The 26,136-nt window shown below is 35.5% G+C and overlaps 1 protein-coding gene across 1 annotated transcript in view; it reads right to left on the bottom strand.

Moving 5' to 3' along the window:
* The window catches only part of LOC133533074 (homeobox protein DBX1), a 29,740-nt gene extending 4,092 nt beyond the window's left edge, over positions 1-25,648 (bottom strand). The window contains exons 1-3 of the mRNA XM_061872016.1: positions 24,799-25,648; positions 22,344-22,415; positions 21,559-21,704 (exon numbers count right to left, since the gene is read on the bottom strand). Of these exons, the coding sequence (XP_061728000.1) occupies positions 21,559-21,704; positions 22,344-22,415; positions 24,799-24,907 (327 nt within the window). The 5' untranslated portion in view covers positions 24,908-25,648. The remainder of the gene's footprint in view (positions 1-21,558; positions 21,705-22,343; positions 22,416-24,798) is intronic.
* Positions 25,649-26,136: the final 488 nt, after the last annotated feature.

Genomic DNA, 26,136 nt, shown 5'->3' with positions numbered 1-26,136 from the left:
AAAAAACGATACAAATCTGTCCTAGCCAATGACTACCTAGTAATTTCGTCATATAATTTATATAACGGCACCTACGGGCTCTTGTTGTTGTATTTATTAAAGAATTACAATCTGCCGTATCGCAAATCATAATTGTCTAATTAGAAATCTTGCACAACAAAAACCAAATAAATAATCAAAAAGGCAAAAAGAACCAATTAGGAACCTATAATCTGAGCACGTATTTTCAAACGTTTTTATCTCACCTTTTAGTTCTCTAGATTATAATGTTTTTTTTTTTTTTTTTTTTATAACGGTCGTGGTAATTACTTTTTCTATGACAATTCAGTTCCTTGAAGTATCGTTTGGTTTAGCCTAATTTAAAAAATAAACAAAGTAATATGTTTTTATAGTATTTCTATTACTATATTTCTAAATAAATTAATGTGCCAAATTTCCAAAAAATGTCTACAAACATTTTACGTGATAGCTTAGGTACTCCATATTAAAATGAACTGTCATGGGAACCGCTAGAGGTAAGTCAAAACCAAATGCATGGGCCATACCTACTGTTAACCTTAAGAGGCTGTCAATACCCAATGTCCTTGAAATTGATGTTACTTAAACAGTTTTTTAAGAAAGACTATTTGTTTTAGTCAAGTAAGAAAAATATATGTTCATATTAATTATAGACCGTGGTTGTACTCGATACATGATTAAACGAAATCGGCTCGATAGAAAATAATTGCAAAGATTGGTCTTAAAATCACAATTAAACGGTTCTATGTCTTTATTGTTTTCTGTTCTGCAATAATTAAAATCACAATTTCAAAACATTTATATCTAAACCGCTATTGAGTAAAATGTTACACTAATAATCCACTTTTTTTTATTTAAATACTTTTCTTATTATTCCCATGCCCAGGCCCAGTAACATGCGACAGTGCTATCTCATTTACTCCGATACAAATAGACAGTGTGCGCGCTTTAGGTATTGACAGCCTCTTAATCGAGAAGGGGTTAATTAAATAACAACATTTTACACGATTCCCAATAATATAATCCGTCCATTGAAAAGTAGCCGGAGGCGATCTGACGCACAAGGTATGGGCATTGTGCAAGAGAGGTATGGGCATTGTGAGTGTCATCTCGCTCTGTGTGGTAGGGCACAGCCAGTGGATGTCATTCCAGATCTAGAGCAGAGCTCAACTGGGGAAGTACCTCTATCTTACAGAAAACAGCAGCCAAATAATAGTAGACGCTACTCATAGTGTTTTGTTCCTGCCGGTGAGTAAGGTTACAAGAGCTCAACGAGGGGAGGTGGGTTTAGGGTAGGCAACGTGCATGTAACTGCTCTGGAGTTGCAGGCGTACATAGGCTACGGAGACTGGTTACCATCAGGCGGGCCGTATGCTTGTTTGCCACCGACGTAGTATATAAAAAAAATAGGTCCTTTGTTATCGAATTTTAAACTATAATGGAATAAAAGAAGGTTCCAAATTAAAAACTGCAAAAATGACTCTGGGACTAAGGAGGCTATAGTCGGAGGTTAATATCAGTGAAACGGTTCGTCGTAACTTCACATACAATATATATATACCTGTCTAGCCTATATAATGGACTTCAATAGAAAACGCAAATAATGTCAACATCAACTCAACGAGGGGTGGAGGGGTTTAGGGTCGGCAACGCGCATGTAACTCCTCTGAAGTTGCAGACATACATAGCCTACGGAGACTGCTTACCATCAGGCGGACCGTATGCTTGTTTGCCACCGACGTAGTATAAAAACATACCACTTGCCTATGGTCCTAGGTTCGAATCCCGGTAAGGGTATTTATTTGTGTGATAAGGACAGCTACTTGTTCCTGAGTCATGTACGTATTTAAGTAATTATTTGTATATTATATATAATCGTTGTCTGAGTACCCACAACACAAGCCTTCTTGAGCTTACCGTGGGACTTAGTCAATTTGTGTAAGAATGTTCCTATAATATATTTTTTTATTTTATTTATTTTATACCAATTTACCCTCATTACTTCGTAATCTCGCACTTTTTAATGACAACCATGGTTTTATTAACAATTATTATACAGGATAAATATGATGATATTCCTCGCGTTGTCCCGGCATTTTTGCCACGGCTCATGGGAGCCGGGGTCGGCTTGGCAACTAATCCCAAGAATTAACATAGGCAATAGTTTTTACGACAGCGACTGCCATCTGAACTTCCAACCCAGAGGATAAACTAGGCCTTGTTGGGATTAATCCGGTTTCCTCACGATGTTTTCCTTCACCGAAAAGCGAAGCATTGAGACGAAATTACCAGGAATTCTTCTAGTCTACACATTATCTGTCCTTACTTTACCTCCGGAATATCTTGAATTCAAGTCCAGTTGGATGTTAAGGTCAAAGAAGAAATGCTCAGTTGAGAACTAGGCAAATCAGTTATGCGCACATGAAAGAGTTCTAGGTCAGACTGAGACACAAGTCACAGAAGACGAAGCTAATGCAGCTTTGTACACAAAGATGAACAAAGGTAAAAAGAAGAAAAAATCCAAATAGAATCAGAAGCTGCAAGTACTTACAACACCTATTACTATCTTGTAAGGTCAGCCGGGACAATTGCAACTGTGGGGTAATTGCAACTATGGAACAGTTGCAACTATGGGGCAAATGCACTCTTAAGAAGTGAGTAATAATGAGAACTGATGAAAATATGTGATGAATACTAGGCTAGTTCATTACTTCTTGTATTTTTAGAGTAAATAGTTGCATTGGTCCCATGGTTGCAATTGCCCTGGGTGACCTTATACCAAATTGAAAGCAATAAACATATAGGTACTTGCTTTACTATAAAGTATGTCTTTTTTGTTGGATTCTATTCTTTTAAAACTTTTTTAAATAATTTAGGTCTATTTGGGCGGCTTACATGTTAATATTTTGTTTGATATCATGTAAATAATTGCAAGTGATTCCTAAAGAAAAACATGACCGTAGGTCTATCACATTTGCCTTGTCTTGTTTGGTTTCCTCGCATTCGATATGAAAAGTAGTGTTTAACTCGGTTGAAAGGTATCATTTCAGTCTCGGACTATTATTAACGTTTTAAATGGTAAGATATTCAAGCCGTAATTGTTTGCCTTCCATTATTTATGCATCTTACATTTTAATGAGCTAAACTTGGGCAATATTTTGCGAGCCAAAGTTCTTTCATCGTTAGAACTTTCAGTCTCGCAGCTGATATTCAAATATTCAATGAGGCCGATTTTGTAATAATTATAATTTACAACAAACTTTATATTTCAAATATAATAATAAATATCGGACGTTGACCTCGTACACAGTAATGACCCATGTGACTTTAATGAAAAATTAAAAATCGTACCTGTTTTTTAGATAACAATATGGATGCCATATTTTTTATTAGCAATCTTGAGGGTTTAGACTTCGGCGATTCGAATCCTAATTTTTTGACTTTCGCTTGATAGAAAAAAACACGGAGATAGGTCTAAAACGCACTTTAAAAATTTAGAATAATTTATGCACGAAAGCTTTTTAACGGAACTCAGTGAATACCTTTTTGTTTTTTTTAACTCAACAAATTAAAATTCAAAAACATGATAATTGCACGCACATGCAATTCGCTCAGTGAGAGCCTTAATATAATTATTGAACTTTTGACAAAGCGTAGTAATATCATCATTAATGTTTTTGAAAATATAACGTATTGACTTGCCTATGATTACTATGATACCCCTTCATTTTGTTCTATTTGAGTTGGCGCAAAGTAAGCTTTGACTAAATCATGAAGAGGGAAGAATAGCTTTATGAATGTAACAGAATAACGGTAATTTTTCTATAAAATCAATTTCGAGAGACAAAGGTGTCAATCGAATCGCTTCATCATAATATATTCTAGGTTTATAGGTATCGCTAATTTGGATTTCATTTTTTTATCTAATTTAAAAATAAAGGAAAACCTGTAAACGAATATATTGTAGTAAAGTTTGGATTACACACCATTAAAACGTAAGAAAACCAAATAGTTACAGTATTAAAATGACAAACAAACTAGTGTATAATTGTCTCTTACACAATAACAATATGTTGCATAAAAAATGTGTGTTTGCAAGTTGTTTCAATGACAAAATTAGCATTTGAATAAAAGTCAACCCAAATCACCGAAGGGTTAAGCAAATAAAACTATTTAAATTTAAACGATTGTACACGTATACAATTACACAACGAATTTGAATGTCAAAAATTAAAAAACAAACTATTTGACTATGGAATGCAAACAAAACATGGCGGACTGTCAATCATGATGCAAAAACTCCCGCCAAAAAACCGCGGTAAAATAAATAAATTCAACATTCGGAATTGGAACGCCGTGAATGTAAACAGGCTCCGTTTGAATATTCATTCCAAATATGAATATTTCAAATTTCGAACCAGACCGTCCGAAAATTAGATTCATTGGTTGCGTGGACTGTGGAATCTCGTGTTTATCGGCATGAATTTAATGCCTATTTTGCTGTGCGTATTTCGCAGCATAGATTATAGGAAGTGCCCACAGATGGCATAATGCTGTATAGGTAGAGATAACCCGTTTAATATAGATGAAAACTTATTCGTAACCGCCATTGAAGTCGCATATCCAAAGTAAACTTGAATATTGATTTAAATCAATTAAATCAAAATCAAGTGGATTCATTAGTAAGTCTCTTTAAAATAAAATATACAAAAATACATACCTAATAGCTATGTATTTATGTGATATTTTAAGATAATCCATATTGTATTTTAGACAATCCATAATCTCTACCTTAGAAAAAAATAGAAATTGGGGAAAATCTTACATAGATCAACTTTAGCCCCAAACTAAGCTACGGTTAACATGCTTAAATAGATAAATACATTCACAGAAAACGCATGCATAGAAATCAGCCATAACTAGAAAAAGAAAACACACATCATCACTACACCTTATAAAACAAAGTCCCCCGCCGCCCTTAAGGCAAATCTTCGTTTTGCTATTTTTCAAATACTTCATAAACCAAAGACAATTTTGCATAGACATTTTTGTAACGTGTTGACCGTAGAAGTCCCCGTCGGGTTAGTAATCAATTACATCTGACCGCGCGACAACGCGTGCTGCAGCTGACGCGGGTTTTTAGGGTCCCAGGGGTCCCACACAACTATTATCAAACACTGAATAGGTATACAAACACTATTTAGTAAGGAATATACTTGAGATTAAAGTTATATTACAGTGTTAATTGCAAAACAAGTGTGGAATTCGATCTGAAAATAGCTTCAATGAACTGGACTACAATTTTTTTTCACCGGCCATACTCTGCATAGTGAATTTATATTTAATTTGTTTATTTAAACTTTATTGAACAAAATAAAAACTTAATGTACAAAAGGCGAACTTAATGCCATGAGGCAACCTTAAGGCAAAACAAAGATTATAGGCGGTGCATTTAAAACTAAAAGAAATTGTTATTGTAAGAATTAGAGTCCTAACACGCATAGATGAATTATAAACTACTTAAATACATAAAGATACATACATAAAACACATAAAAAAAAATTAAGCATAATATGACGTCTGTAATAACACATCCTCACTATGTGCAAAGTTAGTTTAGACGGACTCTAAGAATATCCGTTTACGATAAATTGCAACGTCAATATTTACGCTGTCATCAGATATCGGTAAATGTCGATATGTCCCCTCCCTAACAGGGGGCGAGACGCTTCGAATTAATTACCGATGCGATACGTCTTTTGTCGTCAATTTGTATCAATTATGACCAACAGAGGGGGCTAATAAAAAAAAATGTTTTTATATTTAGGGCCTGTTTCACAATGTCCAAGTAAAGTTCTTAATAAGCTACTTACCACTTATCTACGAATAAAGTCATCGTTGGCGTTTCACAATCTTCAAATAAGCTTAACTGGTAGTCAAATATTAGATTTGCAGGAAGTTTTATCAGGCAGTTAATTTATTTGTTAATTAGCTTACCAATTACTTTACTTGTACATTGTGAAACAGGGTTTTTAATAAAGGCAGGCAAACTAGATTATATTTGCAGTGGCAGACGATAGCCAAAAAACTTACTAGGTTAAAGTCAAGGTCAATAGAGCCCAGACTTTCTTTTTAGACGTTTAAATAACACTTGCACAGTGTGGGCTATCAAAATCGCCGCCATCTTAGCTTTGTCCAAATTGAATATACCTAATACCTCAAACCGGACGCATTCAAAATAAATTAAGTACAACATTATTTTAATTTACAAAAAAAAAAACTACGGGAAAATCTGTTTTTTTTTTTCAGATTCTATATCCGTTTAAAAGTAGTCCTTGAGCTTCGGATAATAAATATTGTAGTACACTTCGCCTTAAGAGCGAAGTATACCACGTGATCAATAACAAAAAGACAAACAAAAACAAAAAGAGACAATGTCTTTCCACTTCTAAATATGATTTTTATAGTATATTATTGACACAATGAAAAACTAGGTCAACAGGTTTTCCTTTTTTTTCAAAATTTGCGAAACATTTTTTTTAAAGTGCAATCTGTAATCCTAGAATATATTACGCTGAAGCGATTGACATCAAAATCAAAGTGATTTGATAAGATTTAGTTAGTGGAAACCGTTTTCCCCCGAAATGAAATTTCATAGAAAAAGTACTGTTATTTCGTTAGGATCGCAAAGCTATTCTTCCCTCTTAAGGGATGAAGCCGCAGCTCCCCTCGCCGATTAGGGTTAATCTGCAGGCATGAAGTAAAAATCACCCTTCAGGGACCCGAGGCAGAGTTACAGATGGATAGAATTGCCAATGTATTATAAAAATTAAGTATTATACTTCGTTTATTCTAGCATTTGAAAGATAAAAAAAAGAAATTTATTCGTGACGATCACAAAATATGTACGAACATGTACAGACAAAAAGCAAGAAAAGAGGAAATTTTATTTTTATTTTATTTTATAAGACACACCAACAGTACATAAACAAAGCTAGCAAAGTAACAAGTATAGTGGCCACGTATAATATCTATGCACCAATAACAGGTGTGCAACAACACTCAAACAGTTCGAGGCTTTTTACACTACATTATTAACTACAACTATACATTAATAGATTAAGTGATTGAAACATGCATAGGAAAATACTACTACTAATAGTACTAATATAATACCACAAGCAATTTAAGTTTTTTTTTAACATTCTGCGCTTTAAATTTTGAATAGAATCACTAAATATGTCTATTTCGAAGTTTTGTTGAAGGAAATCATAAAACGCATCACGAAATGGACCCAACTCAGCATAATGCTAACGCTCCTAATAGCTAGCTATAAGGCTAAAGCTGGTCTTCCGATTGAAAGAAGGTAAGCGATCTTGACATGATAGAAAAACATTTAAAAAAAATAAGTCACAGCCAATATGTTACAATTATATAGCTAAGCCATAATATTTACATTCTTTTGGTTTCCTATAGTAATAGTTAGTAATTTATTTAACGCGTTTTTCAATAAAAACGCGTCAAGATTGTTTACCCTTTTTGTAAAGAGGTAAGGGCACTGTAAATGTCATCTCGCTTTGTGTGGTAGGGCACAGCACAGCGGATGTCATTCCAGATCTAGAGCAGAGCCCAACTGGGGAAGTACCTCCACCTTACAGAAAACCGCAGCCAAATAACACTAGACCCTACTCATAGTGTTGTGTTCCTGCCGGTGAGTAAGGTTGCCAGAGCTCGACGAGGGTGCGTGTTATGGTCGACAATGCGCATGTAACTCCTCTGGAGTTGAAGGCGTCCGTAGGCTATGGAGAGTGCTTACTATCAGGTGGGTCTTATGCTTGTTTGCCACCGAAGTAGTATTTAAAAAAATAAGTTTTTGGCAAAAATGTCATTTTTGGTACAAGCTTTTATCGCTGACTGTACTTTTCTTTCCACAGGCAACTAATACTCATCGAGCAAATTCTAAAAACCCCAAACACAATTAGGTTCCGTTGTTTCAGAGTTCCTATGTCCACCTCTTGTCTCCATCATCAGATCAGCTCGATGATACCATAATATTGCATTGTCATCCGACTTACATATGTATGCAAATTTGCTCAATCGGAAACCGGGAAGTGGATCAAATTTAACTTGCAAGATTTGATTACAAACAGACAACGGTCAGTTGAAAGTAAATAAAAGCTTGTATATAATAAAGGCGTTTAATTTGGATCCCACGTTGGGCGCCATCGCCATCCACTGTTAGGGTTTGTGTTTCTCGCAAAAAAATTAAAAAGGAGACCCGGCTTGCCAAACACCTTAATTGGCTACTTGTCAGTTTTTTTGTAAATAATGTCAATCGATCTTGATTTTCCTGAGGATCAAATGTCTATATAGGACACATGGCATTTAAGCAACACAAAGGTCAGAAATGAGAGTTAGTCTGACGCTCGCACTCGATTGAAACGCCTCTAACAAAATGATATTGTAATGTGACGTCACATTACATTAGTCTGTCCTAATGTATGGACGATCAAGAAAATTGTTATTTTGACCCTGAAATATTGCGTTTATGTATATAGTTGTATTGCAATTTTTTGTTTAATAAAATGTAAGGATTCGAATGATGCCATTGTCTTTATTCTTTTTTAAAGTAAAAAAAAATTTTTTTGAGACTATTTTATACTGTCAATAGGTATGTATTTTTAAATTCCACTTTTTTATAATGGATGGCTCATTTTCTATCCATTTAGCTAAATTTTGTTATAATATTTAACATGTGTAAAGTACCCAATTTAATTTTTTTTTTAATTTATTTAGAACACAAACAGTCACATATACAAATGGAAATGACATTAAAATAATTTATAAACAAAACAGAAATAAGAAAGTATTAGTTGGTTTGCTCTGAGAAAGCAGTAGGTATATTTACAATTTGACAACCTGTCTGGCCTAGTGGTCAATGACCCTGCCTATGAAGCCGATGGTCCTGGGTTCAAATCCTGGTAAGGGCATTTATTACTGCGATGAGCACGATTATCCGTTTCAGTCATGGATGTTTTCTAAGTAAGTATTTATTAGTATTTTATACAATCGTGATATAATACAGAGCTTTTCAGTCGAGTACCGGGTTTAGGCAACGAAGCTTGCTGAGTTGCCTAAGTAAGGTACGAGATTGAAGTTTGATTATATCACTATTGTATACAATCATTTTTCTCGAGTCATCAAAAATGATACTTTATTTACTATAAAAATATTTTTTCTTTTTTTTTCACCTCACAAAGGATACATTTAACAATTACTATTATATAGAGCAAAGGCAAATTCAATTTATACCCTTTGTGAGAGACTGCTGGAGTCTGAACTAGGAGTAACCCTGTAATACAGATCTCCATGAACTACAGATCCACTAATTAATGAAAATTGGTTAGTACCTCAGTTAGACATAAATGAAGTACATAAGAAATAAACGCGGCGAGTGATTGGTCAGTTTTTTTTTATAGTAGACTACAGCGTATCGAAATAGATATTATAGTGGAGTTGGGCATACATGAAAAGTACGCAATTATAATTTGGTATACGAAATCTTAATTCAAGCATTACAGTCGACGCGTAGAAAAAAAAATGTATACTTGGTCAAGCAAATCTTGTCAGCAGCAAAAGGCGGCAAATTTGAAAAATCGCGGGTTAGCAACTCTGTTTTCGAATAATTCTAAAATCGCGTGTCACCTGTGTTTTATCTGTGGAATGTCGATAGTGAATGACAGCCATCATGTTTGTTTACATTCTGAATCGTTGCTATTTCAAGAGAAATTTCTGCTATCACCATTAAATAGCAATATATTAAATAAGCTTGTGCATGGACTTAAGCAAAGACAAGGTGCCTACAATATGCAATCACATGACATACTTTGCTTGACAGACTTTATTATATATTCAATTCAATTCAATAAGCCTTTATTTAACAATCTTATTAACTAGTTTACAAAATATAATAAACATCTTATTTCCTAGTTTCACTTATCTTATACTTTAAAAACTATTATTATATATCGATGCTCAGTTTCAGACATCGGAGTCGAGATTGTCTTGCTTTCCAGCATATTATATATATATCGTTGTCTAAGTACCCACAACACAAGCCTTATTGAGCTTACTGTAAGAGAGTTACAAATTCAAAAACAAAACTAACGATTCTGGGACTCAGGAAGTTAGATCTCATACAGCCAACATAAAAACACAATATATTACCGCCCTGTCTACCCATCGCAAGCGGCGCACCCTACAATTATTTCACGTCAAATGCAACCGGCAAGACGGCTCCCTCGGACGATTGCGATCGCTTAGCGAACGTTGGCGAACTGTAACAACCAGGCGGTTCTAACTTTACTATTTGTTATGATTTTGAACATTAGTACACAAACAATTTGTACATTTTCGGGTAGTTATAACATTTATTGGTTAACCAACCAAATACAAAATCGCCTGGATCTGTCACTCAACGATCTGACTTTAACCTACATTATTTGATCATGAAATGTTTTCATCTACCCTCAACTGGTTTAAGGAGCCATTTGAGGGTAGATTTTGTTTACTTTTATTTAAATACCTAAAGATACAGAGTATAGAGTCGGTATCTTTGACAAAATGTTTCCGCAACTCAATGAAGTGCTGGCACTTCAATGCGTTTAGTACGTCTCCGACTACTGGCGAGTTGCCACGCATGTAACGAAAAAAAAAAAAAGAAAAATGCCTTTGTGCGTATGAAAATGTATTCTAATAATATCAAGAAACAACAAATGCAATAAACCTAATAACAATCCACTGCGAAAAAACTCTTATTTTAAGCTCATTAGAATTAGTTTGAAACGTTACTTTAAACACTGGCGGTTGTTCGCTATTTTCTTTGGCGCAAAGATTACATTTCGCAGATGTAACACGTAGGTACTAATGATTACCTACCTTATAGTTTGCAGAATATATACACAATAATGATATATTACTCTTTATCTCGTAATTTTTCGTAGTGTTTTTTTTATTGGATTTAAAGAGTATACGAGTATTTTGCTATATACTTTATGCGTTTTGATCAAAATACGCATACGAGAGTCAAATAGAAAGAGTTTTATGACTATTTTTATTAATTTTAATGTCGTCAGTGTCACATATAATATGTAAACAATTTCAATACACTTGTAAGGAAATATATGCATTGTATCTAGATTCTTTACAGTGCGTATGTAGGCAGAAAATGAACAATTGTCATAACAGTTTCAACTCTGGCAGCATGCTTATTCTTTAGCTTAGTGACAGACGTCAAACGTCGAAAATGGCGGACACAATTTGCTCTCGATAGACTTTCTAGTACATTTATGTCAGTGGTTTTGATACGACCTTCACGCACCGACTTTCACTGCCTTTTAGGCCACCAAACGAAGGAAAAACAGGGGAAATAATTCGTGTAAAACTGTTTTAAATGTTTTTTTGTACAAAAATTTAATGTGCATTGTTTAAAAATAAATAAATATAATAGGACATTATTACACAAATTGACTAACTCCCACATTAAGCTCAACAAGGCTTGTGTTCAGGGTACTTAGACAACGATATATATAATATATAAATATTTATAAATACTTAAATACATAGAAAACACCCATGACTCAGGAACAAATATCCATGCTCATCACACGAATAAATGCCCTTACCAGGATTTGAACCCGGGACCATCGGCTTCATAGGCAGAGTCACTACCCACTAGGCCAGACCGGTCGTCAAATTTATGAATCACAAAATTGATTTTGGCCACCGTTTACGAGTTATTTACGAAAACCTAAAACGGGACTTCAAAATTGTTAATAATTGTTTATTTATTGCATGTTAGTTGTACTTTTGTGGACATCTGTTATTGGCTATGTTTCCTGTTCACTATGCATGTATAACTTTTAGTATTGCTGTTAATGTCTCAAATAAATAAAATAAAATAAATAAATAAAATTGGGAATGTTAATTTTATTTATTTAAAGTATATTTTTAAATACTGATCCTAGCGAAAAGTGTTTCGCATGTTTGTTGTAGGAAATTGTATGCAAGCAACGTGAACACGCGCCCTCGTTCGATTTACAAATTAAACTGAGATAATCTGTAATGTTGGCCAAACTGTGGGGGAATTTATATGGCGGCTGAATTAGGATTTTATTTTATTTTTTAACGATTGCTTTGGAGTGCTTATTATAGGATGTAATTGGTTAAAGGTATGATTTAAATCAATTATTTGCAAGCTTTTCTTAACCGGAACACGATTCGCTTGGATTTTCTTTTTAACAAATATTTATTACTATATTCTGGTCTGGCAAACCACGTTTGTCAGAAGAAAAGGCGCGAAGTTCAAATTTTGTATGGAAGACTTTAAGCCGTTCGTGCTTATAGTTTTCAAATTTGCCGCATTTTTCTACTGACGCAAATGGCTACCCAAACTATAAACTGCATTTGATAAATAAAAAGTACCTAGTTACGCATCATATCGTGTCGCTGTCACACATCACAGTAATAATTTCACTGAGACACAGGTAGCCTTTGACACAATAGGGAATATTACGCAAAACTCTGCGTAGGGGGCGCCACTACCAAAATTCATCACAATCTGAGGGTCTACCGCGAAACAAGAAAATCGAAATTTCGTTATCTAACCTCTCTATCACTCTTGCGTATTCGAGCGATGAAGTGGCAGGTAGGTAACTTAAATTTCGATTTTCACGTTTCCCGGTAGACCCTTTGTAAACAAACCGCCTTGATGCATCAATGTCATATTTTATTATCTGTGACAACTTGTCAAAAAACAGTTTAAGGCACAGTATTTATAAGTTACTCTATGGTTTACGATGGGTGCTAGTGCTGCACTCTGGCGGCAGAACATTGCAGTAATACCCCCTATTATGAATAATGAGTGAAAATATACTATGCATTTGATATTTTGAAAGACCTCCGTCTACACTAGCGCCCCTAGCGGTGAAATTAAACACGGTAGACCTTATTATATGTTAAACTTGTAGATCATAGTTGTGTAAGGGTACGAGAGATGTGAAATAAATAAAAACAATAGAAATATTATTTTAAATTTAAATTTCAAAGAGCAAGTCGATAGTTAGGTCGAACTATAATAGTCTCATTCGATATGTAATAACATCACTAGAGTAATAGGGATAGACATATGTAAAAACAATAAGGTAAGAGTGAGATAGCGCTTTACGAATAAAAACAATATGTCTTCCAATATGTCATTGTTTCAATAACCAAATCCTTACACTATGTGTGAACGGTACAATAAAACCGGTTCACATTAACACATTCACCGCTGAGCTACGTTCGTAGCGCTACGTCGTAGCCGATAACATGGATTTCCCGATATGTAGCGAAAATGCTTCATAGAGTCAACGACAACGTGTCGTGATTATCGCTGAATGTAGTGTTGGTAGCAACTAGAATCTTTTGAGTCTAAATTGACGAACTCGACTTGTTTTTCCAAGACTCAGAGCTTAAAAAGCTTCCGAGTCTTTTAAGTCCCGAGTCGAGTCCCTTATTGCGTATTTTTTGAGCGCTACTCAAAAGGACTCGAGTCTCCGGATAAAGACTCAGTCAACAATTTTATAGGTTTTACCTAAAAATAGGTAAAGTAAGTAGGCGTTTTTGTATAATTTATGTTATGTACATCCATAAATTTTACATAAAGATAACGCATTTCGTAGTTATTTGTAAAAAAAATACAAGTTCTCCGAAAAGGACTCAAGTCTCTACAAAAGACTCGAGTCTCTTTCTTTATTTCTTCCTCGCGTTGTCCCGGTGTATTGCCACGGCTCATGGGAGCCTGGGGTCCGCTTGACAACTAATTCCAAGATTTGGCGTAGGCACTAGTTTTTACGAAAGCGACTGCCATCTGATCTTCCAACCCAGAGGGTAAACTAGGCCTTGTTGGGATTAGTCCGGTTTCCTCACGATGTTTTCCTTCACCGAAAAGCGACTGGTAAATATCAAAATGATATTTCGTACATAAGTTCCGAAAAACTCATTGGTACGAGCCGGGGTACGAGACTCGAGTCTTAATTACGGCCGGGGTACGAGACTCGAGTCTCTAATAAGTTGAAAAAAGCTAGAGTTCCATCTTAATTATGAGTCTGAAAAACTGAGTCGATACTTAAAGCAGAGGACTCAAAGGACTCGAGTCTTAACCAAACTAGCGAATGGGTTAAACGTATGCAAATTTCCATTTTCATTGCTTTTGAGTATACGATCAGTAAAGCATGAGCGAACTAGGGTTTTATGAGGAGCATTAAACTTGAACACACAACCGTCTTATCGTCTCCTTTGTCTCTTTGAAGTGCCGATTAATTTACCAACCAATTAAGATTATTCTTGAAAACAGAACGCCGTATATTTATACATCGTGTTTATGTTGAATTTCGATAACTTCCGCGAGATATTGCTGCGTAGAATGCTTACAAATTAATACTAATAAATAAAGTATCAGTATTGCGATACAACGAGGAAATGCCGCCAGCATCCTTGGTACAATGCCTCAAGGGTCTATTTTAGATATAAGCTAGTTATAGTAATCATCCGTATATATCCATTATGTATATTGTTACGAGTATTGTAAATAAATAAATAAATATTGGATATTCTGACACATTGACTAAGCCCCACGGTAAGCTCGAGAAGGCTTGTGTTCTGGGTACTCAGACAACTATTATATAAGTATTAGAACGATATAATATATCGTTGTCTGAGAAAACACCCAAAACTCAGGAACAAATATCTGTGTTCGTCACACAAATAAATGCCCTTACCGGGATTCGAATCCAGGACTTTAAAGACTTTTATGACTTAAGTTATTGCTATATCCTTGATGCTAATAACAATGCGATTAGTTAATCTACTATAGTAATTTTTTTATATGCCCGAATCGTAGAAAACATTCTCAGGTAACATTCGGGTATCATTAAAAAATGCCAAGAACAATTTGATTAAATTGAGTACTATCATTGTAGTGTGTGTTGTGTGTGTGCTATATTTAGAAATTATATTTTTAGATTTTTAGGTTTTCATATGTTGTATAAATAATTTACTTGTTGTTTTGTTGTTAACGTAGGCAAGAGCGGTGCCGCCCAACACAGGCAATTCTTTGCTTACCGGGCGGCTCCATCCCCTAAATCATGGCCATGTGTTTTTTTAAGGAAATAAAGAATTTTGTATTTGTATTTGTGTGTCATTGGTCATTCGGTACTGTCATTTAATTATTATAATATATAAAATAAATATACTGACTTAATATTATTACTACATTTCACTGTTAAACTATGCAGCCGTTTTTAGGGTTCCGTAGGGTAAAACGGGACCCTATTACTAAGACTCCGCTGTCCGTCCGTCCGTCCGTCTGTCGCCAGGCTGTATCTCATGAACCGTGATAGCTAGGAAATTGAAATTTTCATAGATGATGTATTTCTGTTGCCGCTATAACAACAAATACTAAAAAGTACGGAACCCTCGGTGGGCGAGTCCGACTCGCACTTGTCCGGTTTTTTTTTAATCCTGACCCTGGCCGAGACTGTTTTGTAAAACGATGTGTTTAGATTAGAAGATTCTCCTGTAATATGTTTTTATTTATTCTATTCATTTGACGACTGGTTTGGCCTAGTGGGTAGTGATCCTGCCTACGAAGCTGATGGTCCCGGGTTTAAATCCTGGTAAGGGCATTTATTTGTGTGATGAGCATGGATATTTGTTCCTGAGTCATGGGTGTTTTCTATGTATTTAAGTATTTATAAATATTTATATATTATATATATCGTTGTCTAAGTACCCTCAATACAAGCCTTATTGAGCTTACTGTGGGACTTAGTCAATTTGTGTAATAATGTCCTATAATATTTATTTATTCATTTAAATTCTATACTACATGAAGTTTACTGCTTTTATTTGTGTTTATTATGTAGTCTAAATGTTTTCTACGAGTTATTGTATTCCAACAAAAACACGCTGTATGCCAGTAGCTTACGCCATTTTGATTGTAAATGGCACAATTCGTCGCTTATGAGTTTAATTAAGAGGTTTGTTTGAGGTTCACTCGCGTGATCGTGGTTTTATAACCACGGATTATTATTAATACATATGTTAGCATGACGGGTTATATTGACAGTAGAAGGTTGTTTTAGGTAAAATAAGATTTTCGGCCCGATTCGAAGAATGAAATACGATAACGATAAGTTCTCATTGAGATATCGTTTGTATGTCGTGTAATTGGCAGAAGCAGCTCGATTCGGGCAACCAATGTCACTTTGACGTTAGAAATATCGTATATAGATCTTATTGGGATCACAGCGGAATCGAAATAAACGTTAATTTTGACATGTCGTTTAGTTATCAATCTTTTAAAGATCGTTCCAAGATCTTAAACGTGTCTTAATCATTCTTCGAATCGGGCCGTTTGGTAATAATTTAAATCATTACATCATTTAATATTAATCACAGAAGGTATTATAATACATTTAAATATACCTACCTACATCATGTATTAGTAGATTACGATACAAGTGCGAAAAATTGGAAACACCCAACGCGGCGATTACTTAAAACATGACCGAAAGGACCTATTCGCACATGTATCGTACAACGTTTCACAGTACCTACATAATTATGGCCCATTTAATTTTCGAGATAGTTACGTAATGTGCCAATTATCGCACTAGTGAAGTAAAGTAGCAACATAATATGTACTGTAAACATTATTTATGTAGAACATAGGTACAAATCAATACCTACCTAGGTGATCTATGTACTTATTCAAATGAAAATTTAACACTAAGACAAAAGATTGCATGTCATAATTTGTAATTTGTTGTTGTTGTGTTTGTTTGTTTCATAATATAAAATTAATATATAACATTACGACATAAAAGTAAATATAAATTGAGAATAGAACAAATGAAATACAAGTATACTTATAAATGGAAAGTGTTAAAAATAAAGCTGAAAGTAATAAATACGAAAAAAAAATTAATAAATTTGACCGCGTTATTTTTGAAAAGAAAATTGATAAATGAATACAATAGAATCCTTATCATTCGCCCCACTCTGGCTGCAAGCGCTTATTCCATTTATATTTCAGTTTTCTCTTTCACAAAATACAATAGAAAATCGTTAAGAATACCTACTTCAATGTAAAAATCACTTTTACCTCCAATTTGAAGGTCATGTGCCTGAACTCGGCTAGCTCAGATACAAAAGGTGTATAAAATAGTCTAAAAACATTACCTACTAATTTCCGGTGGTCGGTTAAAAAAACAACAAAATTGGGACCAAATAAATCTTCAAATCAGTTCTAACATATTTAGCAATTGATAAATAAGAAAATTGCTATAAAATATTTACCTACATTTAAATAAAAGTAGTGTGCTACCACCCTAACCACTAACTTAATCTAAAACAGACCCTAATTTCAAACGAATCCAAACAGGCAACTTAATAACTCGAAAACATTCAATAAACCGAAAACCTGCTTACGATCGCTCCATAACCATCAGAAATCGTAAAAAAAACTCAACGCAGCCATGAAAAAAAACTCAAACGCGCGCGCTCCAATAGAAAAGCGGGAACACTTTTATTCGATACAAATCGGCCAATAGAAACGGGGTATAAGACGTCGTTCTAACGTTATAGCGGTCTCGTTCTAACTTAGGTTACTTGTATACGCGGTTCTCTTTCGTAGAGGGTAAAGGCGTATTTTTGTCTTAAGAACGTTTGTATATTTTATTGTTATGTCACTGTTGGCGAGTTTTTTTATTATGTTGGGAGTGCTTTTGGCGGGTGATTTTCCCGATTTGCCGCCAGATTTTGTTAATGCTTGGTTGGTATAAAAAGAATGGAGTATTTTGTTTCGAATACCGATACGATTCGATTTTATTTGCTCCCGTTTTGCGATTTTCAATATTGGATGTAAGATGGCTCTATTATGTTATTGGTTGGGTACAATATTATTATTTGAAAACGTAATGTTAAATATACATTAAGATACTGGTGTTATTAGTGAAGGAATATGTTTTTGGATTGTTAGGTTAGGTTAGGTTAGGAGTATAAGTGATGCTTACTGTACTAGCCATATTGTTTATGGTTTTTAGAATAAAGTTTTTGTATTGTCTATTATTCGATGTGAAAATTTAGAACTATGCGCATTCTTGGTAAAATTCTTCGAAAATAAAATTACTTAAAGCAAGTCTGGGTTTCAAATATAAAACAATAAGGACCTGCAGTTAGTAATATTTAAGCGATATTCAAGATTTTGAATATGTCGTCCTGAGACTTTAAAGATTTTTAATTTAAAAATAATTTTTTTATATTAATTAAAAATATGAAGAAATTTACAAGGTTGGCAGGAAATATTTTAAGGTATTAAGTTCGTATACAGGATATGCTCTCATGGTGTTAAAAATAGTAAACAATTAGATCATCTCATAACTTAGTCATAAAATACATAACGAGTATAGAATGTAGAGGCAAGGAACAGAATCTCCATATACCGAAGAGTGTCCGACAAAAAACCATAAATAGGTGGCGCTACAATACCTAGAATACTTGAGAAAAAACTCTAATCATAGACAGCGCACTTCACTAAAAAGGTTAGCTCTTAGGTTAGCTTAGGTTCTTAGCTACTCTAGCGCTACTCTGGAGAGATTTGGAACTATTATTTATAGCTGACAGTTGGACACTTTTGCAACAGTTCTGACTAAGGAGATTCTGTTCCTTGCCTCTACCTTCCATAATAACGAGTTTTAAACGGAAATTAAATGTGAAAACCGGCAAAGGGCGGAAAGGAACAACCCTAATCTTTTGTTTTTTTTTAAATTGATATGGGGGAAGGGGAAAAGTCGAGTTTTTTTTTTTAATTTTCAATTATTTCCTTAAAGTAAGTTGAGTTTTGATAAGATGTCACCAAAAACTTAATATAAAAGCAGTCTTTCTAATTTAGGATCAAACATCGTCGTTTTATTTTAAACCCCATGCTGCCCAATGTAAATGGAACTTCATACATGTATTGAAAAAAAAAGTAGAATTCTTTTGTCGTAAATTAAACATGAAATCAATCCTGTATTATTATGACTAAATAGACCTTATAATTATTCAGCATTGGACATTTTAACATCTGTTTTTGATATGTTGTTACTCGTACTCGCTCTATCCATATGATGAATGAGCGAGCGAATGTGTAAAAGCGAGATGAAAGGACGTACCTATAATGTAATTTATATGTCCGATTGGACCTCTGTAACTCTGAAGTCTATTCAGAACCCCTAGTGTAAATTTAGAAACAGTGCGCCAAGCGGTACGTTTTGGAAACTCAAAATCCCATACAAAATGAGTCTTAACGCAAACGCGTACGTCGCGTCACGCTATCGAATAAATTTACACGAGCGGTACAGATACCTAGTGGTTTCTGATTATGTAACGGTTACCGATATGGCCTGTCAGCTGTCTACAGCGAAACTCTTCAGCCAGAAATGACATTGTTGGCAGTCGCAGATCATATCCATATTTGTTTCATAACAAGATTACCAAGTTCGAATCGCCTTCTTTAAGAAAAAAAAACTTTTTTCTTTATAGAAAAAAAAACTGTAATATTATCTGTTTATTATTAGACTTGGAGCACTTAAATTTGAAATATTAACCAACAAAATAATAATTATGTCTGAGATCCTCCTTAAAAATGTTATTTTAAAACTACGATTGACCATCTCTCCCGAGGATGTCTATACGTTAGATGGCCATTTCAGAGGTTTTACATACATCTGACCATCTTCTCCGGGATATCCGTGTGTGATGGCCATAACAAGAATTTCTGAGATTTCGCCAAAATTTTTGTCGAAATTTTTAAACAGGCCCTAACTGTAACATCATTATATTAATTAAAACAGCAATACTAAAAATCAGAACGATTACGAAAACACCACCCAAGTTAAAGCCGTCAAAACGCTTCAAATTGCTTCAAAAAACACAGTTATTTGCTGAAACTCACCCCATAGGGGCGCGGGTGTTACAAAAAAGCTACCCTCTAGGGGGCTGTCAAATACACGCTAGAGGGGAGAAAGGTTTAAAACAATTACCTACGGAAAGCGATATTTAGATCCAGGTTTGATTAAGGATTATTGAGCCTTTTCAGAGGCGTTTTTGGGGTGTTAAGAGCAATTGAGTTTTCAGTAGATGCTTTTTTATTCAGAGTTCGTTTAAAAATACACTTCATTTTAAATGGTCACATATGTGCGGCTTAAGAGGAATTTCCTCCCGCGGACGCTCCGGCTGTGGAATGAGCTTCCTGCCGAGGTTTTCCCGAGGGTCTACAGTATGGGGTTCTTAAAAAAGGAGTGTACAGGTTTTTAAAGGGTCGGCAACGCGCATGTAATATCTGTGGTGTTGCAGGCGTCCATAGGCTACGGTGACTGCTTACCAGGCGGGCCGTATGCTTGTTTGCCACCGACGTGTTAAAAAATAATAATAATAAGTGGTCATGCTGCTATTGCGTCCAGTTTTCCGAAAAGTTAGACTGTCTATTGATATTGTGTGTCTGTGGCATTGTAGCTCTCCAACGGATAGGATGATTTCGATGCAGTTTTTTTACGTATAATCGAATTTTCTTGCGTTGGTTCTTCGCTATGTTTCATAGAAATTGATCCAGCATTTTGAAGAGTATGAGCTCTTGTTCAAAATGATGAAGGGATTTTTGGAATGAAATAGATTTTGTTGGCATAAGTATTCACCGAGACTGGTTACAATGCCCTTCGAGTACAATACAACAACGCATTTAGGGTACTGTTGGAGCTGCCTCGACACTGTAGTATATCAGGGATGTTTGCAGAAGCACGTGTAGATTGTTTTTACGCAACAATGCGAAAAAGATGTGGCTCCCTGGTGCGCAGGGTGAGAGCCAGCACCAACAGTATCCTGAAAATGATCTCGAGCAGACTGGACTGTCCGTACATGAATCGGTGCCGTGCTGTCTCAAGTGGAAGCGATCAGTGGTGATCCAGGAATAGACACCAATTTAATTTAATTTGATAAGTATAGCGTACCTATGTCATATAGGAAAAAGAATGTTAGGAATGAATGCTGATGGATGGAGAGCGGATGGTAGACCGAAAAAACGATGGATGGATTGTGTGAAAGAGGATATGAGAAAGAAATGAGTGAGTGCTGAGGTGACGAAAGATAGAAGAGAACGGAAGAGAATAACATATTCTGCCGACCCCACATAACGTGGGATAAGGGCAGGAGGAAGAAGAAGAAGTATAGCGTACCTAGAGGATTATAATTTTTTTTAATTTAATAGTTATTTTACATATTTAGGGTTTTAAGAGGCGTTGGGGTGTTCAAGGTAATTGATATTGTTTGTACTGAATAAACTGTTAATACGGAGTTAGTTGGCAAACCTTGAAACGGGCAATTCTTAGGCTGTTATTATAGTAAATTACCGTATTTGGTTTTTCCGATTATTTGCCGGTTATGGCGGTTGTTCTCACTCACCTGGCTATCCTTGAGCCCCAGCTTCTCAGCCAGCTTCTTCCTGTCAGGCTTGGAGATGTACTTCTGGACCTGGAACCTCTTCTCCAGCCCTTTGCGTTGCAGGTCAGAGAACACGGCGCGCCGCATCATGCCCCGTCGAGGTTTACCTGATTGTAAATAAGTATTTTTTTAATTTAGTTTCTGATACAAGATATAATCGCCAACTGGTAACTTTTCATTGAAAGTGATTCGAAAATAAGAAAAGAAGGGGGGTAGGTTAGGGTCGGCAACGCGTATGTAGCTCCTCTGGAGTTGCAGGCGTACATAGTACGGAGACTGCTTACCATCAGGCGGGCCGTATGCTTGTTTGCCACCAACGTAAAAAAACAAGTCATGGAATACCAAGAAATTGACAAAAACTGACTTTCAATATTTAAAAAATAATTTATAAGTAGTACTTCATACTTTTGCGCCATCTACTAGAGCATAGGCCAAAGGTTATGGCGGCATCTTTTCGAGCGATGGCGCCATAACCTTTGGCCTATGTTCTAGTAGATGCGCCCCTTTTTGATATTTAACAATTTTAACATATATCAGTGAAAGAATAAGGATCAAGGTCAAATGGCGTTCTAAAAGTTGTAATCATACGTCGAAAGTATCCACCTCTATTTCAAATTCTCTTTGATATTAGTCACGTCAGTTTTGTAGCATCTGTCGTCCATCATTTGCCAATAATTTGTCAATGTACTGACGCCATCTTGGCTGGGCACCCAGGCCTCCATTGCAGCCTGCATTTTTCTCCTCACCTCTCGAACTGTGTGCCCAGGGGAAGGCGCCGGGCAGCGGGAAAACTTGCGTGTGCGCCTGCGACGGTCTCACTGTAACAAACAAACATGGCGTCATTGACAGTTGTAAGTTTTTTTACGTTTTTTACGCGTCTTGACTAATTTCTTTGTTTTTGCTGATTAATAGTGTTTAAAGTGTAATATTGATAGCTTATTAATTATTATGCAATAAACTCTATAATAATAATAAAATAAATAATAAATATTATAGGACATTATTATACAAATTGACTAAGTCCCACAGTAAGCTCAATAAGGCTTGTGTTGAGGGTACTTAGACAACGATATATATAATACATAAATATTTATAAATACTTAAATACATAGAAAACACCCATGACTCAGGAACAAATATCCATGCTCATCACACGAATAAATGCCCTTACCAGGATTTGAACCCGGGACCATCGGCTTCGTAGGCAGAGTCACTACCCACTAGGCCAGACCGGTCGTCAATAAACTAATGTGAATGTGTGCAGATAATGAAGAATTAATCTTGAAATTAGTTTAACCTCCATTAGTCAACGGCCGGTAGGCCACATGCTACGTGTAAAGTCCAGCTATCGCTAAAAGAGCTATTAACTGTACGTATTAATTGTAGTCTTAGTAATAGGGTCCCGTTTTACCCTTTGGGTACGAAACCCTAAAAAACTTATTGAGAATTGGTCTGTTTCAATTTATCTCAAACAGGCTTAGCTTAGTGTGGCAAACTTTTAGGCAAAGTAACAATTTTTTTGGAGATACGCCACCACAAGTTAACAGACAGATAACCCTCTTTTTGCGATACATTTAAAAAGACCACCTCGTCGCGGTTTAAAAAAGCAATTCTTTTTTATTTGCCATTGTTGGCGTAACAAAGGGGCATTATTTGCCCAATTTGATACATAAACATACGTTTAGTTTATCTTTAAAATAAACATGGGCATCTGGGGGTTATAAAGTTGTGTTTAAATGTACATTTGAAGCTTATTACGTTTATTTTAATCACAATAAATTATCAGCTACTGCCTAACTAGCCTTAACTTGTTAGTGGCTTAGCGAACTCGGCGCCGTCGACTGGACAGAAACGGTTTTGGACAGAGAAGCATGGCGGTCTTTGGTGTCGGAGGCCAAGATCCATTTCAGGTCGCTGCGCCTCAGCAGTAAGTAAGTATCGGTTACTAAGTCAGTAAACCAAAATATGTCCGTTTTTTAGGGTTCCATACCCAAAGGGTCAAACGGGACCCTATTACTGAGACTTCGCTGTCCGTCCGTTCGTCAGTTACCAGGCTGTATCTCATGAACCGTGATAGCTAGACAGTTAAAATTTTCACAGATGATGTATTTCTGTTGCCGCTATAACAAATACTAAAAACAGAATAAAATAAATATTTAAGAAGGCAAAAATATTTTTTTTGCCGTATTTATAAATAATGGTACAGAACCCTTCGTGCGCGAGTCTGACTCGCACTTGCCCGGTTTTTTTGTTTCACTGACCATATTTGTAACAATATTAGCATTAGAAGCAGCTTTAATATTTATTCCGCAAGAACAGAAATAAGTTAATCTACGAAGTACGAACGCTATTATTAAAGATTAATAGAGTGTTTAATATTAGAGAATATAATTTAGAATCTTAAGCGAAGCGAGAGACTCAAAAGGCATGAGGTTTAGATAACTTTGCCCAAATGTGCCATATTACACCTGTTAATATTGGCAGTGATAACTTAATATCAGAGAAAAAAATATGTATAAGATGTGAGAAATTAACACATCGTTACATTTATAAATTACGCAATATAAAAGGTAATTTTTAGTGTTCCGTACAAAACTTTGTACACGGAACACTTATGGAATCACTTTGGTTTTGCAAATCGGTTATATACTATTTGGATTCCAACCAAATAACTCTTGTAACCTGACAATCGGTTTCAATTAGCTCCATGAACGGAGTTTTTTTTTTATTGCCATAGACCATAGTTCACTTTTTATGTTAATCCAATAACACTGAACGGAGGCAAAATGGACAACGGCCCTTTTCAAAGGCGTTTTTTGCAAACGCAAGCGTGTTTATAACCTATATTGTATTGCATTGTATTGCAATAAAAATATTGGCAGATCAATAAAAGTTATTGCCTTTTTTGTTGTGTTGATCTTGGTGTAAAAAACATGGGTTTATTTTTATTATAATTGTATTTAGTTTCGGTTTTTGTAAGCTTAGATCGTTATCACATTTTGAGTCATGTTGACAGTTTGCTGTGATGTAGGTACCTACTGCAAGGAACATGAACGGAGATGCTGTAAGTGGGAACCATTGGTTGCCTGTTGTCCCATATATGGTACACTCACCAGCTAAGTAGGGGTGGTGGCAGTGTGCCAGGAGATGCTGTAAGTGGGAACCATTGGTTGCCTGTTGTCCCATATATGGTACACTCACCAGCTAAGTAGGGGTGGTGGCAGTGTGCCAGTAGATGTTGTAGGTGCTGATGCTGGACGGGGATCGGTCGACTGGCGATGGGCTTCGCGATGGGCCACGGCGCCATCATTGGTTGCCGGTAATCTGTGACAAAGGAAAACTGACTGAGGACTATTGAATATAATACGTATAAAACCGGCACAGAGAACTAGTATTTTACGCCATGAGTTGTTGCAAACCATGGAAGCGGAGCGTGAGTCTCGCGACCTAAACGAGTAAGCGCCATGATTTTTTTCGGCGCTTACTATGTTTTGGTCGCGCGGTACAGGTTGCGATTGGGACAATAGGGTTGTTTCCAATTTTTTAAAAAACGCTTGTATTACGTTCTATATTAACTAAAAGATGCCCTAAAATTCGACTTATATACTAAAAACGGCTTTAAATATGTTAAATCAACAAAATATATTTTGACGGATGCTTTCGCGCCCAAAACGCTCTTTGAAAATTGTGTGACGTTAATTGGAACTAAATTTTTCATACTAAATTGAACTGTCCTTGAAACTAACAGCGCCCTCTTGACAATGATCATATATTTCTGGTCGGGCTTTAGTTTCACTTGGTTTGGAAACCAATACAAGAGGTAATCAGGATCCATATACAAAAAAAAGTCTAGTTAATATATTGAGGTTATCTATAATTTTTGTAAAAATGCCTAAGGCCAAATGTAAAAATTAGCGTCTATTCTGAAATAATGTAGTGCACAAACATAATAATGTCAACAACACGCGAGACCGAGGTGGCCGCCGGAATTAGCTTCGAATTATCTGCATTTTCATTTACAGGAGCTTCATTTTGGGCCGTGTGTGTGTGGCTTTATATAGGTCTGTTGTCTCTTTTTTGGCAAAAATTTACTTTTGGTACAAACTTTTATCGCTGACTGATTATTCTTTCAACAGGCAATTAATACTCATCGAGATAAATTCTAGTTAACCCAAATACAATTGCGTTGTTTTATCACAGAGTGGTGTTTATGGCAACCTGCTGTCTCTGTTATCAGATCAGCTCGATGGTACCATTATATTGCATTGTCACCCGTCTTACATATATTTTTTTTTTATAAATAAATAAATAAATATTATAGGACATTATTACACAAATTGACTAAGTCCCACAGTAAGCTCAATAAGGCCTGTGTTGAGGGTACTTAGACAAAGATATAATATATAAATATTTATAAATACTTAAATACATAGAAAACACCCATGACTCAGGAACAAATATCCATGCTTATCACACGAATAAATGCCCTTACCAGGATTTGAAGTTTGAACCCGGGACCATCGGCTTCACAGGCAGGGT

This window comes from Cydia pomonella, chromosome 28, assembly GCF_033807575.1.
Source record: "Cydia pomonella isolate Wapato2018A chromosome 28, ilCydPomo1, whole genome shotgun sequence".
Taxonomy (NCBI): domain Eukaryota; kingdom Metazoa; phylum Arthropoda; class Insecta; order Lepidoptera; family Tortricidae; genus Cydia; species Cydia pomonella.
This window is presented reverse-complemented; position numbering and strand designations above follow the sequence as displayed.